Source organism: Hyla sarda, chromosome 3 (assembly GCF_029499605.1).
Source record: "Hyla sarda isolate aHylSar1 chromosome 3, aHylSar1.hap1, whole genome shotgun sequence".
NCBI lineage: Eukaryota > Metazoa > Chordata > Amphibia > Anura > Hylidae > Hyla > Hyla sarda.
Genome location: NC_079191.1, coordinates 9613385 through 9632189, shown reverse-complemented (window position 1 = coordinate 9632189; position 18805 = coordinate 9613385). Strand labels below are relative to the sequence as shown.

The 18805-nt window shown below is 44.4% G+C and overlaps 1 protein-coding gene across 2 annotated transcripts in view; it reads right to left on the bottom strand.

Annotated features, from left to right (window-relative positions):
* Positions 1–1802: 1802 nt before the first annotated feature.
* The window catches only part of SLC35F6 (solute carrier family 35 member F6), a 49601-nt gene continuing 32598 nt past the window's right edge, over positions 1803–18805 (bottom strand). Inside the window, exons 3-7 of one of the 2 annotated variants that reach the window (XR_008890887.1) lie at positions 18514–18685; positions 14046–14258; positions 8023–8133; positions 3097–6865; positions 1803–2940 (exon numbers count right to left, since the gene is read on the bottom strand). Coding sequence is in view for 1 of the 2 variants with exons in the window: in XM_056563750.1 (XP_056419725.1) it covers positions 6405–6865; positions 8023–8133; positions 14046–14258; positions 18514–18685 (957 nt within the window). In the remaining variant the exon portion in view is untranslated. Of the gene's footprint in view, positions 6866–8022; positions 8134–14045; positions 14259–18513; positions 18686–18805 lie in introns of both variants that reach the window. The other variant, XM_056563750.1, reaches the window with a different exon arrangement.

The following is an 18805-nucleotide window of genomic DNA, read 5'->3' as shown; positions in this document are numbered from 1 at the left end:
CCACGGGCGTATGGATATGCCCTCGGTCCTTAAGGACTCGGAATGCAGGGCGTATCCATACAACCTGTGTCCTGAAGAGGTTAAAGGGGTACTCCACTGGAAAACATTTTCTTTTAAATCAACTGGTGCCAGAAAGTTAAACAGATTTGTAAATTACTTCTATTAAAAAATCCCAATCCTTCCAGTACTTATCAGCTGCTGCATACTGCAGAGGAAGTTCTTTTCTTTTTGAATTTCCTTTCTGTCAGACCACAGTGCTCTCTGCTGACTCCTCTGTCCATTTTAGGAACTGTCCAGAGTAGGAGCAAATCCCCATTGCAAACCTATCCTGCTCTGGAAAGTTCCTGATATGGACAGAGGTGTCAGCAGAGAGCACTGTGGTCAGACAGAAAGGAACTTCAAAAAGAAAAGAACTTCCTGTGGATTATACAGCATCTGATAAGTACTGGAAGGATTAAGATTTTTTAATAAAAGTAATTTACAAATCTGTTTAACTTTCTGGCACCAGTTGATTTAAAAGAAAATGTTTTCCAGTGGAGTACCCCTTTAACTACTATGTATCCTGATCTCAGAGAGAGTAGCAACAGTATACAGATAGAGCTGGAGGGGTGGTGTATAACTACTATATATCCTGATCACATAGAGATGGCAGCAGTATACAGATAGAGCTGGAGGGGAGGTGTATAACTACTATATATCCTGATCCCATAGAGATAGCAGCAGTATACCGATAGAGCTGGAGGGGAGGTGTATAACTACTATATATCCTGATCCCATAGAGATAGCAGCACTACACAGATAAAGCTGGATGGGAGGTGTATAACTACTATATATCCTGATCCCATAGGGATAGCAGCAGCAGTATATAGATAGAGCTGGAGGGGAGGTGTATAACTTCTATATATCCTGATCCCATAGGGATAGCAGCAGCAGTATATAGATAGAGCTCGTGGGGAGGTGTAGATGTTCCCTTTTTTTAACCATTTTAAGACCACAGATAGACATCCCCTGTTGGGGTCCACCACTATCTATGACAGAGGACAATAGAGGATTTTAGTTTCAACCGGACATTCCCTTTAATAGCAAAATTTGCAATTCATAACTTAAAAAACTATTCAATTTGCATTTATTTGTACATTTAAAATAAAACTTATTTAATACATTTTTACCCCTTCCCTCCAAAGTGCCCAAAATCATCCCTAATGATAGGGGGTACAATGTTCACTCATCCCAGTTTTGGAAGATCTTATATCTGTATTTGTGATTTGCAGGAGCAGATAAGGCAGCATCCAGATATAATACATAGTGATATCTGTAAAAGTCCTATAGAAGGGACAACAAAGGGTAAAGTCCATTAGAGGAGGTGCAGACTGTGCAGGGAAGGTGGTCAAAGACCCTCCCCCGAGGAGCAATATACAGGGAAGACGATCCATTTAGGGTGGAAACAGTCCTGGAAATGATGGAAAGAGAAGAGAAACTTGGTGGAAAGTGCTTAAGCAATTCAGAGAATACCTTGTTTCTTCCCTGTAATGGTGGATCCTCTCCAGAGGTCAAATTTGGGTGAACAAGTTGTGTTTTTTAATAAAAAGGTAGAAAAACATCTATTTAATTCTAGAATTACCAAGAATACTATATGAGGACTAAATACTCAGCCCTTCCCTTTCTATACAAAGTCGTGTAAATCTTCCCACTTCCTACAGTCCTACAAAAATCTTAAAGGGGTACTCCGGTGAAAAACATTTTTTTTTTTATCAACTGGTAGCAGAAAGTTGAACAGATTTGTAAATTACTTCTATTTAAAAATCTTAATCCTTTCAGTACTTCTCAGCTGATGTATGCTCCACAGGAAGTTCTTTTCTTTTAAAATGTATTTTCTGTGTGACAACAGTGCTCTCTGTCTCAGGAACTGTCCGGAGCAGGAGAGGCTTGCTATGGGGATTTTTTTTCCTGCTTTGCACAGTTCCTGACATGGACAGAGGTGTCAGCAGAGAGCACTGTGGTCAGACAGAAAGGAAATTCAAAAACAAAAGAACTTACTGTAGAGCTCACATCAGCTGATAAGTACTGGAAGGGTTAAGATTTTTAATAGAAGTAACTTACAAATCTGTTTAACTTTCTGGCACCAGCTCATTTAAAGGAAAATGTTTTCCAGTGGAGTACCCCTTCAACTACTATATATCCTGATCTCAGAGATAGTAGCAGCAGTATATAGATAGAGCTGGAGGGGAGGTGTATAACTACTATATATCCTGATCCCATAGAGATGAGGGGTACTCCGCCCTAGAGATCTTATCCCCTATTCGAAGCACATCTTACCCCTTATCCCAGTGGGCGGACCCTCCACCAGCCATGACCCGATACCCCTGGGTTCTGAACATTTATGTTCAGAACGCCGGCTTTGGGCGGCCTTGGTCATGAAGTCACGCCCCCTCCATTCATGTCTATCAGAAGGGGCGTGACGTCTGTATAGCAGTCATGCCCCCTCCCATAGACATGAATTGAGGGGGCTTGGCATGACGTCATGAACACGGCCACAAGAGATGCGGGGGGGGGAGGGTGTATAGATGTCTAGAACGGAGCTGATCGCAGGGGTCCTGCCGCAATCATCAGCCTCCCGAGCGAACATCGATCCGGGTCTGATGAATCACGATCACTGGGCCGGAGTATCGTGACATCATGGCTCCGCCCCTGTGTGATGTCACGCTCTGCCCCCTCAATGCAAGCCTATGGGAGGGGGTGTGGTGACATTGAGGGGATGTCACATGGGGGCGGAGCCATGACGTCATGATGCTCCGGCCCCGTGATCGTGATTCATCAGACCCGGATCGATGTTCGCTCTGGAGGCTGATGATAGGGGGGGGGGCTGCATGAAAGATTGTGGGGGTCCCCAGCGGCAGGACCCCGTGATCAGGCATCAAACACCGTCTACATCTGCACAGCCTTCTCTAGCCCGAGTGAAGTCTACATCGAACACCGTCTACATCTGCACAACCTTCTCTAGCCCGAGTGAAGTCTACATCAAACACCGTCTACATCTGCACAGCCTTCTCCAGGTCGAGTGAAGTCTACATCAAACACCGTCTACATCTGCACAACCTTCTCTAGCCCGAGTGAAGTCTACATCAAACACCGTCTACATCTGCACAGCCTTCTCTAGGCCGAGTGAAGTCTACATTAAGCAATGTCTACATCTGCACAACCTTCTCTAGGCCGAGTGAAGTCTACATCAAACACCGTCTACATCTGCACAGCCTTCTCTAGGCCGAGTGGAGTCTACATCGAACACCGTCTACATCTGCACAGCCTTCTCTATCCCGAGTGAAGTCTTCATCAAACACCGTCTACATCTGCACAGCCTTCTCTAGCCCGAGTGAAGTCTACATCAAACACCGTCTACATCTGCACAGCATTCTCCAGGCCGAGTGAAGTCTACATCAAACACCGTCTACATCTGCACAGCCTTCTCCAGGCCGAGTGAAGTCTTCATCAAACACCGTCTACATCTGCACAGCCTTCTCTAGGCCGAGTGGAGTCTACATCGAACACCGTCTACATCTGCACAGCCTTCTCTAGGCCGAGTGAAGTCTACATCAAACACCGTCTACATCTGCACAGCCTTCTCTAGGCCGAGTGAAGTCTACATCAAACACCGTCTACATCTGCACAGCCTTCTCCAGGTCGAGTGAAGTCTACATCAAACACCGTCTACATCTGCACAGCCTTCTCTAGGCCGAGTGAAGTCTACATCAAACACCGTCTACATCTGCACAGCCTTCTCTAGCCCGAGTGAAGTCTACATCAAACACAGTCTACATCTGCACAGCCTTCTCTAGGCCGAGTGAAGTCTACATCAAACACCGTCTACATCTGCACAGCCTTCTCTAGGCCGAGTGGAGTCTACATCAAACACCGTCTACATCTGCACAGTCTTCTCTAGGCCGAGTGAAGTCTACATCCAACACCGTCTACATCTGCACAGCCTTCTCTAGGCCGAGTGAAGTCTACATCGAACACCGTCTACATCTGCACAGTCTTCTCTAGGCCGAGTGAAGTCTACATCGAACACCGTCTACATCTGCACAGCCTTCTCTAGGCCGAGTGAAGTCTACATCAAACACCGTCTACATCTGCACAGTCTTCTCGAGGCCGAGTGGAGTCTACATCAAACACCGTCTACATCTGCACAGCCTTCTCTAGGCCGAGAACCACATTGTCCGATTGTACCAATCGCAAAGGCCACCATAAAACTAAGATGTATTCCCATATGAGACAGCATAGGATATTATTAGAGAATAATGGTTCTTGTGTATTTCATGTGCTTATCTATTTTAGCAGTTATGGCAGGTTTGGGAATATCAGCCATTCTGTTTCCAATTCCATTACTGAAATAATTTTGTAATGCTGCCTGCATTTCCCATAAATTCTCTAGGAAAATAGGGGTGTAATTGCTGTATATCCTAATCCTATACAGATAGCAGCAGCAGTATACAGATAGAGTCAGAGGGGAGGTGTATAATTACGATATATTCTAATCCCATAGAGATAGCAGCAGTATACAGATAGAGATGGAGTAAAGGTGTATAATTACTATATAACCTAATCTTATAGAGATAGCAGCAGTATACAGATAGAGCTGGAGAGGAGGTGTATAACTACTATATGTCCCGATCCCATAGAGATAGCAGCAGATAGAGCTGGAGGGGAAGTGAATAACTACTATATATCCTGATTCCATAGAGATAGCAGCAGTATACAGACAGAGCTGGAGGGGAGTTGTATAACTACTATATATCCTGATCCCATAGAGATAACAGTGGTATACAGATAGAGCTGGAGGGGAGGTGTATAACTACTTTATACCCTGATCACATAGAGATAGCAGCAGCAGTATACAGATAGAGCTGGAGGGGAGGGTCTGGGAGCTAGCAGTAGGGATCTGATAGGTGATGATGTCATCTTGTAGTTTGCAGGAAGTCAGCTGACACAATAAGCACTGTGATTTTCTGTGAGTTAGGCTGATGATCACATGACCCAGTTACAGTAATGATATTCATGGATTCAGCTGTGCTGGAATAAAACAGATGGTGCTGTAGGAATAGTGGTGGTGATTGCTGAACCTATGAGACAGATATATATATATATATATATATATATATATATATATATATATATTTATTATACATGTCTCATATGGGAATACTCTATACATGACAGAGGAATTTAAGGACCATTAAAGACATCAAAGAGAGAATGGACAGCACTTGACATACCATTGCTTCAGGATGGTTATCACAGAACTGATACAGTCCCATACTCACTTCTATAACAGTGTCGGCCACACAGGACCCCCCACAGCTAGGGAAAGTTCTGCCTATAGGCAAAATAGGCAGCCGCCAAGAGCGCCCTCTTGATGGGGGGCGCTGCTCTGCCTGCCGCAAGAAAGTTAGCCAACCAGCATCCGAAGCCAGCAGCATGAGGAGGAGGTTTGTTACCGTGTGTCACCCTAGTAGTAGGGTTGGGCATGTCAAAGGGCGGGACAATGGGCAGAGTCAAGATGCGGCAAAATTAGCTTTTTCCTAGGGTGGCCAAAATCCTTGCACCAGCCCAGCCCCCAGCAGTGCCAGCCTAATGGTTAGGGGTCTCACCGAATGGCATCATGGGTTGCATATGTCCCAGGGGTCACAGGTTGTGCACCACTAGTCTACATGGACCAGTCCTTGGTGTGACTAGCAAGTTGGACCATGGAATGGTCATCACTGGACTTTTTTTTAGTTGGCGAGCCATCTTCCTAGTCGGTGAGCCATATTACCAAACGGTGAGCCAATTTCCCACCTAATGTTCCACTATTCCAGTTGGTTACTCATCTTTCCAAGGACTTAAAAGACCATAAAAGGGGTACTGAATGTTCTGAACGCTGTTTTCGCACTGTGGGGGTCGGCCACGCCCCTCGTGACATCATGCCACGCCCCTGCACCCGGCGTTCGTCTAGAGCATCGAGTGCAGCGCCGGAAGCTTGTGCCCCCTCCCATAGACTTGCATTGAGGGGGCGTGGCCGTGATTTCACAAGGGGTGTGGTCAACCCAAACAGCATTCGGAACATTTACTTCTGAAGGCTGGCCAGTGGAGTACCCCTTTGAATCCATGAACATCTTGTACATTGTGTAATTCCGGTCATGGGAAAATTGGCCTGGGCCATACCCAACCCGGTATCGATATTGACAAAATTTTTAACACACAGGTTGACTAGAAAGGGGGCTTGACCCTTTGCCCTTTCGACCTTACACCTAATAGGCCCTTTTTTTTCCAGTTCATCCCCTGCCCCCCCAAATGTCTGTGCACGTCCCTGGCAGTAGGCGTGTACTACCCAGAGTCCGTCCCAACGAGAAGACGTCCATGAACGTCCATTAGCTGTTGTCGGCATTGATGGACGGTCGCTCGTCTTGTAGAAGACCCCGCGTCTCCTCGCTCTCCGGTCGGCACCGTCTACACATCAGGGGTTTGTGTAGCCCGTTGTACAGTCCGGCCCCGCACAGGAGGATGATGAAGCCCAATATCTGCAGAGCGTGGAACCTCTCCCACCCTACGGCCAGGCTGACCACCCAGATGACCACGGTCCGGAGGCTGTCGATCACCATACGCGTGGTCGCGCTGATTTCTTTCGTGACGCTGATACCGGCGAAGTTAAAGAAGGCGATGCTGCTGATGTTGCCCAGAAGGGCCAGAATTATGAGGGGCTGATTCCCCATCTGGCAAAAAGCGTCCAAGGAATCTTCCAGGACGCCGCGGCCGGTGTTGCTGAATGCGCCGGCTGGGATGTAGTAGAAGGGGATCAGCAGTAAAGTGAGGATGCAAAAGCCGAACAGACCTGTGGGAGACAAAGAAGTCACTGTTAGGGTACAAGTAGGGTTGCCCCCTGGCCGGTCACAGCCGGTATTTTTATATTAAAAACCCCGGCAATGCAATGGCCGGTATTGATCCAACTAGTCCTCCAACTTCTGGAATGTTGCACCATATGCAATACCAGTGTTTCCCAACCAGGTGTGCCTCCGGCTGTTGTGAAACTACAACTCCCAGCATGCCCGGACAGCCAACGGCTGTCCGGGCATGCTGGGAGTTGTAGTTTTGCAACAGGCGGAGGCACACCTGGTTGGGAAACACTGACCTATACTATATACTACTATATAGTCCAACATGCTGGGAGTTGTAGTATTGCAACAGCTGGAGGCACCCCTGGTTGGGAAACACTGACCTATACTATATACTACTATATAGTCCAACATGCTGGGAGTTGTAATATTGCAACAGCTGGAGGCACACCTGGTTGGGAAACACTGAACTATACTATGTACTACTATATAGTCCAACATGCTGGGAGTTGTAGTATTGCAACAGCTGGAGGCACACCTGGTTGGGAAACACTGACCTATACTATGTTCTACTATATAGTCCAACATGCTGGGAGTTGTAGTTTTGCAACAGCTGGAGGCACCCCTGGTTGGGAAACACTGATCTATACTATATACTACTATATAGTTCAACATGCTGGGAGTTGTAGTTTTGCAACAGCTGGAGGCACCCCTGGTTGGGAAACACTGATCTATACTATATACTACTATATAGTCCAACATGCTGGGAGTTGTAGTTTTGCAACAGCTGGAGGCACCCCTGGTTGGGAAACACTGATCTATACTATATACTACTATATAGTACAACATGCTGGGAGTTGTAGTTTTGTAACAGCTGGAGGCACCCCTGGTTGGAAAACACTGACCTATACTATATACTACTATATAGTTCAACATGCTGGGAGTTGTAGTTTTGCAACAGCTGGAGGCACCCCTGGTTGGGAAACACTGACCTATACTATATACTACTATATAGTCCAACATGCTGGGAGTTGTAGTTTTGCAACAGCTGGAGGCACATAGGACGAATAATCGTCAATAAATTCACGAAATATCGCAAATTCGAATATGGCCCCTGCTGCTCATCACTAGTAATAGTCACAGTATCTGCACTCACCCTCCGTGCCCACAGCGCGCAGCGGGTGCACATTGTGTTTGTAGACGAACTTCTCTTCCAAGACCATTTGGATGGCTGCAATGATCTGGGCCATGATGATCAGCAGATCCCCTAGACAAGGAAAGGAGAGACGAATGAGACCCTCTAATATCTCACAATGTATTATATCATTATCAGTACACAGGAGGGGGCAGATCTCCATCATTAAACCTCATCTGTCCCCATAGAGATAGCAGCAGTATACAGATAGAGCTGGAGCAGGAGGTGTATAACTACTATATCCTGATCCCATAGAGATAGCAGCAGCAGTATACAGATAGAGCTGAAGGCGAGAGGTATAACTACTATATTTACTGATCCCAAAGAGATAACATCAGTATACAGATAGAGCTGGAGAGAAGGGGTATAACTACTATATATACTGATTTCATAGAGATAACAGCAGTATACAGATAGAGCTGGAGGGGAGGGTATAATTACTTTATATCCTGGCCCTATAGAGAAAGCAGCAGTACACAGATGTAGTTAACCCCTTAAGGACTCAGCCCATTTTGGCCTTAAGGACTCAGACAATTTAATTTTTACGTTTTCATTTTTTCCTCCTCGCCTTCTAAAAATCATAACTCTTTTATATTTTCATCCACAGACTAGTATGAGGGCTTATTTTTTGCGTGACCAGTTGTCCTTTGTAATGACATCACTCATTATATCATAAAATGTATGGCGCAACCAAAAAACACTATTTTTGTGGAGAAATTAAAACGAAAAACGCAATTTTGCTAATTTTGGAAGGTTTTGTTTTCACGCCGTACAATTTCTGGTAAAAATGACATGTGTTCTTTATTCTGAGGGTCAATACGATTAAAATGATACCCATTATTATATACTTTTATATTATTGTTGCGCTTAAAAAAAATCACAAACTTTTTAACCAAATTAGTACGTTTATAATCCCTTTATTTTGATGACCTATAACTTTTTTATTTTTCCGTATAAGCGGCGGTATGGGGGCTCATTTTATGCGCCATGATCTGTACTTTTTTTTGATACCACATTTGTATATAAAAAACTTTTAATACATTTTTTATAATTTTTTTTTTAATAAAATGTATTAAAAAAGTAGGAATTTTGGACTTTTTAAAAATTTTTTCGTTCACGCCGTTCACCGTACGGGATCATTAACATTTTATTTTAATAGTTCGGACATTTACGCACGCGGCGATACCAAATATGTCTATAAAAAATGTTTTTTACGCTTTTTGGGGGTAAAATAGGAAAAAACGGACGTTTTACTTTTTTATTGGGGGAGGGGATTTTTCACTTTTTTTTTACTTTTACTTTTACATTTTTTTACATTTTTTTTTACACTTGAATAGTCCCCATAGGGGACTATTCATAGCAATACCATGATTGCTAATACTGATCTGTTCTATGTATAGGACATAGAACAGATCAGTATTATCGGTCATCTCCTGCTCTGGTCTGCTCGATCACAGACCAGAGCAGGAGACGCCGGGAGCCGCACGGAGGAAGGTGAGGGGACCTCCGTGCGGCGTTATGAATGATCGGATCCCCGCAGCAGCGCTGCGGGCGATCCGATCGTTCATTTTAATCGCGAACTCCCGCAGATGCCGGGATCTGTATTGATCCCGGCACCTGAGGGGTTAATGGCGGACGCCCGCGAGATCGCGGGCGTCGGCCATTGCCGGCGGGTCCCTGGCTGCGATTAGCAGCCGGGATCAGCCGCGCATGACACGGGCATCGCTCCGATGCCCGCGGTTATGCTTAGGACGTAAATGTACGTCCTGGTGCGTTAAGTACCACCTCACCAGGACGTACATTTACGTCCTGCGTCCTTAAGGGGTTAAAGGGGAGGTATATAACTACTATATATCCTGATATATGCAAAGAAAGAGAAAAAACTCAAACAGAGAGCAATTGCTACTGATAAATATGCAAAATTTTATTATTATATCCAAAATGTTAAAAAGCGTCACACATATGTGACTAATTTCAATAAGGATAAAATACCAGGTGTGTATGTATAAAGCAATACAAAATGAGATGTCTCAGATACAACCGGAAAACACGTAGGTGGATCAGGTACAGTAAAAGTAAAAATCACAATGGATGTATATATAGTGAGGTCAGGAAATGATGTTATATGGCTCCTATTCAAAAAGAAGTAACCAGGGGTCCAGAGAAGGCCCCAGTAGTAGTGAGAAGCTAACTGCTATATCACATGATTGGTATAGGGAATGGGCCCAAAGTATAACAATAATGATTAGTGAAAAGAACCTCACTTACCCATAATGGAAGCCTGTAACCAGCGTCCCAACGTACGTTTCTTCACCCGACTTTCTCAAGGGACGCCCATTATTGTTATACTTTGGGCCCATTCCCTATACCAATCATGTGATATAGCAGTTAGCTTCTCACTACTACTGGGGCCTTCTCTGGACCCCTGGTTACTTCTTTTTGAATAGGAGCCATATTACATCATTTCCTGACCTCACTATATATACATCCATTGTGATTTTTACTTTTACTGTACCTGATCCACCTACGTGTTTTCCGGTTGTATCTGAGACATCTCATTTTGTATTGCTTTATACATACACACCTGGTATTTTATCCTTATTGAAATTAGTCACATATGTGTGACGCTTTTTAACATTTTGGATATAATAATAAAATTTTGCATATTTATCAGTAGTAATTGCTCTCTGTTTGAGTTTTTTCTCTTTCTTTGCATAAAATAGTTTATGGAGCTATACTGATTTACGACTTATAGACCCCTTGCACCTAGTACATATCATGAAAAACAGAGTACAATATATACCTATTTGGTGCAGTTTATTCTTTTTGTGTTTAATTATATATCCTGATACCATAGAGATAGCAGCAGTATACAGATAGAGCTGGAGGGGAGGGTATAATTACTTTATATCCTGGCCCTATAGAGAAAGCAGCAGTACACAGATGTAGTTAGAAGGGAGGTATATAACTACTATATATCCTGATACCATAGAGATAGCAGCAGAAGTATACAGATAGAGCTGGAGGGGAGTTGTATAACTACTATATATCCTGATTTCATAGAGATAGCAGCAGCAATGTACAGGTAGAGCTGAGGGGGAGGGTATAACTACTATATATATCCGGATCCTATAGAGATAGCAGCAGTATACAGTTAGAGCTGGAAGGAAAGGTGTATAACTACTATATATCCTGATCCCATAAAGATAGCAGCAGTATACAGATAGAGCTGGAGGAGAGGTGTATAACTACTATATATCCTGATCGCATAGAGATAGCAGCAGTATACAGATAGAGCTGGAGGGGAGGGTTATAGCTACTATATATCCTGATCTCATAGAGATAGCAGCAGCAGTATACAGATAGAGCTGGAGGGGGATGTGTATAACTACTATGTATCCTGATCCCATAGAGATAGCAGCAGTATACAGATAGAGCTGGAGGGGAGGATTATAACTACTATATATATCCTGATCCCATAGAGATAGCAGCAGCAGTATACAGATAGAGCTGGAGGGGAGGTGTATAACTACTATATATCCTGATCCCATATAGATAGCAGCAGCAGTATACAAATAGAGCTGGAGGGGAGGTGTATAACTACTATATATCCTGATTTCATAGAGATAGCAGCAGCAGTATACAGGTAGAGCTGAGGGGGAGGGTATAATTACTATATATCCTGATCCTATAGAGAAAGCAGCAGTATACAGTTAGAGCTAGATGGCTGGTGTATAATGACTATATATCCTGATCCCATAAATAAAGCAGCAGTATACAGATAGAGCTGGAGGGGGGAGTCAGGGAGCTAGCAGGAGGGATATAATAGGTGTTGATGTCATCTTGTTGTTTATAATACATCTGCTGACCCAGGGCTGGTGATTACATTGTTAAGGATGGGTAAATGTGCAGCCTTAATCTGTGAGTGACTACTGCTGTACTATATTTCGGAGTGTTGAAGTAAGAAAATTCATGCCAGGCCAGGTTGGTATGAGTTCCCTCCTCGGTGTTGACTCCAGGGAGTTCTGATTTATTACAGGAAGTAAATTTGGCTTTTACATTTGGAAAAAGGAGGGTTAGTTGTGACATCACAATTAGCATGTTACATTTTGATTGGTTGTACATTTTGATTGTGTCCGTATATATTAGCATATCTAGTGTCCAATAATTTCTTAGCAGAAGTTCTCTGTTTGTCAGATGTTTAGTCTTTTTACTCCCGCATGGAGTCATTTCAAGGCCTATATTCAGAGTGACGAGCAGATAGCATTTTGATGTATATGGGTTAAAGGGTAGGTAACAGATATATTTTTCCAGCAGCAATGGCATATTAGTATTAGTATAATGATCAGTCATTAGAAACATAAGGGTCGACCCTATCAACATGACCCAGTTACAATAATGAGCTGCATGAATTTACTAGTTTTAGCCGAGATAGGTTGAAAGTCCCTACAGCATTGGCAGTATTATTTTTCACTGTATGGACACAGTACGGCTGTTTTATTAGGAATATGTAAGGAAGTCTTATTTATCATAATTTTGCAAAAATAGGGGAAGGGTCAATATTTTGCAGGGGGACGGCCATGGGCCTGTAACAGTCACATCACACGGTCATGTCCTCCACAGGTCACCGTTATATACCCTCCATGTGTTTGTATCCAATATTAAATGGGTACTCCACTGTCCCAGCGTTTGGAACGTTTTTCAGGGGTCGTGACGTCATGGTCACCCCCCCCCCCCGTTTCGCCACGCCCCCTCAATGCAAGTCTACGGGAGGGGGAGTGGTCCCCTCCCATAGACTTGCATTGAGAGGGCGTGACGTGACATCACAAGGGGCATGGCCATGAGGTCATGACCCCCACCATTTTAAACTAATGCCGGGTGCTGCACAGAGATTGCTTGGGTCCCAGCTGCGGGACGCCCGTGATCAGACATCTTATCCCCTATCCCCGGGCTCAAGTCCTGCAGGGACACATGGGAACTGAGTTCCTGCACTTTTTCCACTGCAGGAACACTGTTCCCATTAGTAGAAGTCCTGCAGGACCAGCCCTTGAGGGGAAATCTTGGGTGAGTTCCCATACTTTTTTTTCCCCAGTACTTGACCCCTGCCCTATCTTTTGAATAAGGGATAACATGTCTAAGGGCGGAGTGCCCCTTTTTTTTGGAACACAGAGCTGTCTGCTGACATCACAAGCACAGTGCTCTCTGCTGACACCTCTGTCCATTTTAGGAACTGTCCAGAGTAGGAGAAAATCCCCATAGCAAACATATGCTGCTCTGGACAGTTCCTAAAATGGACAGAAATGTCAGCAGAGAGCACTGTGCTCGTGATGTCAGCAGAGAGCTCTGTGTTCCAAAAAGAAAAGGATTTCTTCTGGAGTATTCAGCAGCTAATAAGTACTGGAAGGATTAAGATTTTTTAATAGAAGTAATTTACAAATCTGTTTAACTTTCTGGCACCAGTTGATTTAAAAAAAAATAAAAAAGTTTTCCACTGGAGTACCCCTTTAAAGTTTTTTTTTTTTTTACAAATTGACTGGTGCCAGGAAGTTAAACAGATTTGTTAATTACTTCTATTAAAAAAATCTTAATCCTTCTTATCAGCTGCTGTATACTAAAGAGGAAGTTGTATTTCTTTCTGGAGTTCTTTTCTGTCTGACCACAATGCTCTCTGCTGACACCTCTGTCCATATCAGGAACTGTCCGGAGCAGGAGAGGTTTGCTATGGGGATTTGTTTGTACTCTGGACAGTTCCTGATACAAACAGAGGTGTCAGCAGAGAGCACTGTGGTCAGACAGAAAGAATTCCAAAAAGAAATACAACTTCCTCTGTAGTATACAGCAGCTGATAAGTACTGGAAGGATTAAGATTTTTTTAATTGAAGTAATTTAGAAATCTGCTTAACTTTCTGGCACCAGTTGATCTTAAAACATTTGTTTTCCACTGGAGTTCCCCTTTAAGCAGCAGAAGACGCAGAATGTCTCACCTGTGATAACGTCGCTGAGGTTCTTCCCGCTCCCCGGACCGCTCAACAAGTCGGCCAAGCCCACGATGATCAGCCCGGCAATGGTGACGAAGATTCCCACCCACTGGCTGCAGTCCAGCTTCCTACCCAGGAAGGCTACAGACAGGAGGCCGGTGAAGATGATGACGGCTCCGCGCAACATCTGGAAGCTGGAGGCGCTGGTCATGTTCAAGGCTGGAAAATGGGGGAAAGAAGAGATAGGGGGACATTAGATCTGTCCAGAGGGGCGAGCACCCGGAGCACCCAACATCGGGAGGATTGGGGGAAGTCTGTGCACCAATGCTGGGGCTGTACACATCATACAATGTATACGATTAAAGGGGTATTCCAGGAATTTGTTTTATTTGACTATGCTACAGGGGCTGTAAAGTTAGTGTAGTCCATAATATAATGTCTGTACCTGTGTGTGACGGTTTTCTCACAATTCTTATCTGATTTTCATCCCAATATTTATTTTTACCAGCATACAAAATGACTGTTGGCTCAGATTTTTCCCAGGTTACAATGCGGCCGAGACCTGACATCACTAGTCAGCTGATGACAGGGAGCCTTTCTGCTTCAATGGGTGGAGGGATCAATCTGCAACTAATGCAACAGCTGTAGGCACCCTGATTGAAAACCACAGGTCTTTTGAATGGATGCAGCTCATTTAGGTTTCAATGGGTGGGGGTGGCTGATGTGTGGGTGGGAGGAAAATGGAATTCTGGGATTTGTAGGCAAAGGAAGAAAACCCAAACAAGAAATACCAGTTCACAAAAAGCTACCACAGTGTTATAGTAATCTCACAACATAGCCATTTAGCCCCAAGACAAGTGCAGATCCTTCCTAATCATGTCCATTACTGTCTGCCAGGTACGTACTAAAATCACCTTATGGTGGAGAACCCCTTTATTCAGTACAACAAAAAATCTCAGGCACCTGAATTCCAAGCCATGTACATGTCTATGCTTATTTTTTCTATTTATTTTTTCTTTTTTCCTCTGTTTTCAATTCTTTCTTTCTCTTCCTTTTTTTCCCATTATTTCCTTCTCCTTTTTTCTCTTTTCTAAATTCTTTTCCTCTTCTTTTTCTTTTTTTTGTTTTCCATTTTTTATTTTTTATTTTTTTTATTTAGTTTTTATTTTTTTTTCTTTCTTATTATTGTTATTATTATTTTTCTACATTTTATATTTTCTTTCTTTAGATATTTTTTTTAATCCTTTTTTTTTTTTTGCAACTTTCTTTATTCGTTGGTAAATTGATTTTAATTGTAATACTATTTCAGTTATTTTTTTAGGCACATATAAGGTTATGAATGTCACCATTGGAATCATTGTGAAGAACCTTCATTGCAGCCGGGATCAATATCACTGAAGCCGTCTAGTCTTATAAATTGATAGTTCCATATGTTTTCCCCCCGATACTATTGATGTGTATGTCGTTATACTGGGGTTGTCCTTATAATACATTTTGTTTTTCCCTGCTTGAATATTATGTTAGCTCTGGATAATGTATTTATTTCTAGCAGTGGGCATTGCGCCTGCGCGGCTTGCCGGCGCGATCGCATTGCTTCCAACACATGGGGCATGTGTTGCGCAATCACGATATGCCCGGTGGGTCTAGTTAGGGTATGGCCATTCGGAGCGGCGGCGCAGCTTGTTCTGTATTGATATTCTATTGGTCTATACGGGGGTGATGCGCTGATGCGTAGTTAGTTTGTTTACAAACAACCGTCATGATAGCGATGACGATCTGATGAGAGATCCACTACTGTATAAGGCTGACAATGAAGATATCTGCTGATTAAGTATATTTAAAGGGGTACTCCGGCGCTAAGACATTTTATACCCTTATCCAAAGGACAGGGGATAAGATGCCTGATCGCAGGGGTCCCGCCGTTGGGGACCCCCGTGATCTTGCACGCAGCACCCCGTTACAATCAGTCCCCGGAGCGTGTTTGCTCCGGGTCTGATGACTGGCGATCAGGGGGCCGGAGCATTGTGACATCAAGGCCCCGCCCCCGTGTGACGTTACGCTCTGCCCCCTCAATGCAAGCCTATGGGAGGGGGCGTGACAGCTATCACGCCCCCTCCCATAGGCTTGCATTGAGGGGGTGGAGCGTGACATCACATAGAACAGCTGTCACGCCCCCTCCCATAGGCTTGCATTGAGGGGGCGGAGCGTGACATCACATAGAACAGCTGTCACGCCCCCTCCCATAGGCTTGCATTGAGGGGGTGGAGCGTGACATCACATGGGACAGCTGTCACGCCCCCTGCCATAGGCTTGTATTGAGGGGGCGGAGCATGACATCACATGGGACAGCTGTCACGCCCCCTCCCATATGTTTGCATTGAGGGGGTGGAGCGTGACATCACATGGGACAGCTGCCACGCCCCCTCCCATAGGCTTGTATTGAGGGGGCGGAGCGTGACATCACATGGGACAGCTGTCACGCCCCCTCCCATAGGCTTGCATTGAGGGGCGGAGCATGACATCACATGGGACAGCTGTCACGCCCCCTCCCATAGGCTTGCATTGAGGGGGTGGAGTGTGACATCAAATGGGACAGCTGTCACGCCCCCTCCCATAGGCTTGCATTGAGGGGGTGGAGTGTGACATCACATGGGACAGCTGTCACGCCCCCTCCCATAGGCTTGCATTGAGGGGGCGGAGCGTGACATCACATGGGACAGCTGTCACGCCCCATCCCATAGGCTTGCATTGAGGGGCAGAGCATGACATCACACGGGGGCGGGGCCTTGATGTCACTATGCTTCGGCCCCCTGTTCGCCAGTCATCAGACCCAGAGCGAACATGCTCCGAGGACTGATTGTAACGGGGTGCCGCGTGCAAGATCACAGAGGTCCCCAGCAGCAGGACCCCCGCGATCAGGCATCTTATCCCCTATCCTTTGGATAGGGGATAAGATGTCTAAGCACCAGAGTACCCCTTTAATGCACAATTGGCTGCGCTGAGCACTTTATTTGTACATATATTATGTTGTATATTACCATCCCAATCTGACAGGAGGTGTGTCTATGATTGATTACACATCTGTATCGCCTGTATTGTATCCAATACACTGTATATATATATATATATATATATATATATATATATATATATATATACATATATATATATATATATATATATATATATATATATATATATATATATATCTGCGCACTTTTCCTGTTTCTATAATGCTGGACAAAGGCCACTGCTGCCGAAATATTGCACTTTATGTGGAGATAATAAAGAATTCCAGTTTTTTCATCATCCATGACCTGGCTGGTGCTGTGATTTCCGGAGTTAGTGTCTATGCTTTGTGTTACAATTTCTCATCAGTATCAAGATCTCTGCTTGCTGTCAGTGAATAATAACACTCTTGTTTATATTCAGAGGAAGCAAACCTGCATACAGCTCGTCCTGCTCTCAGCTGAGAAGTGATACAATTGTATCCAGTCTAGACAATGCTCTGTGAGCTAAACATCCTGGACTCCAGACTGATACATTGTACATAGCTCGTCCTGCTCTCAGCTGAGAAGTGATACAATTGTATCCAGTCTAGACAATGCTCTGTGAGCTAAACATCCCGGACCCCAGACTGATACATTGTATATAGCTCGTCCTGCTCTCAGCTGAGAAGTGATACAATTGTATCCAGTCTAGACAATGCTCTGTGAGCTAAACATCCTGGACTCCAGACTGATACATTGTACATAGCTCGTCCTGCTCTCAGCTGAGAAGTATATACAATTGTATCCAGTCTAGACAATGCTCTGTGAGCTAAACATCCCGGACCCCAGACTGATACATTGTACATAGCTCGTCCTGCTCTCAGCTGAGAAGTATATACAATTGTATCCAGTCTAGACAATGCTCTGTGAGCTAAACATCCCGGACCTCAGACTGATACATTGTACATAGCTCGTCCTGCTCTCAGCTGAGAAGTGATACAATTGTATCCAGTCTAGACAATGCTCTATGAGCTAAACATCCTGGACTCCAGACTGATACATTGTACATAGCTCGTCCTGCTCTCAGCTGAGAAGTGATATAATTGTATCCAGTCTAGACAATGCTCTGTGAGCTAAACATCCTGGACTCCAGACGGATACATTGTACATAGCTCATCCTGCTCTCAGCTGAGAAGTGATACAATTGTATCCAGTCTAGACAATGCTCTGTGAGCTAAACATCCTGGACCCCAGACTGATACATTGTACATAGCTCGTCCTGCTCTCAGCTGAGAAGTGATACAATTGTATCCAATCTAGACAATGCTTTAATGTTATACTGTGTAGAAAAGTAGCAGGGAAACATGTCTTACTGAGGCATTCAGCTTACAGAGCATTGTCTAGACTGACTAGATCTGTACCTATTTCTTTTACACTTAGTACAGTAGTTATATTGGTTGGGACAGGCTCGGTTTTGTACTCACCCACATACATGATACTTGTGCCGACCATGTCGCACATAGCTGGCAGGAGAAAGAGAAGGGAGTTGAAAGGTTGAGAAGAAGCCATGGTCGGTGCTGGGGATCGCCGGTCCTTGAATACCAGGATGTAGAACACGGCCAGACAGGAGAGCTCACCCAGGAACATGCCCACCGCCTGGAAGACAGACACTACCTCCTCAGCCTGAAACAATACTTGGGCATCCTCTTCTATATAGACCAACGCTGCCCAACCAGGGTGCCTACAGCTGTTGCAAAATTACAACTTCCAGGATGC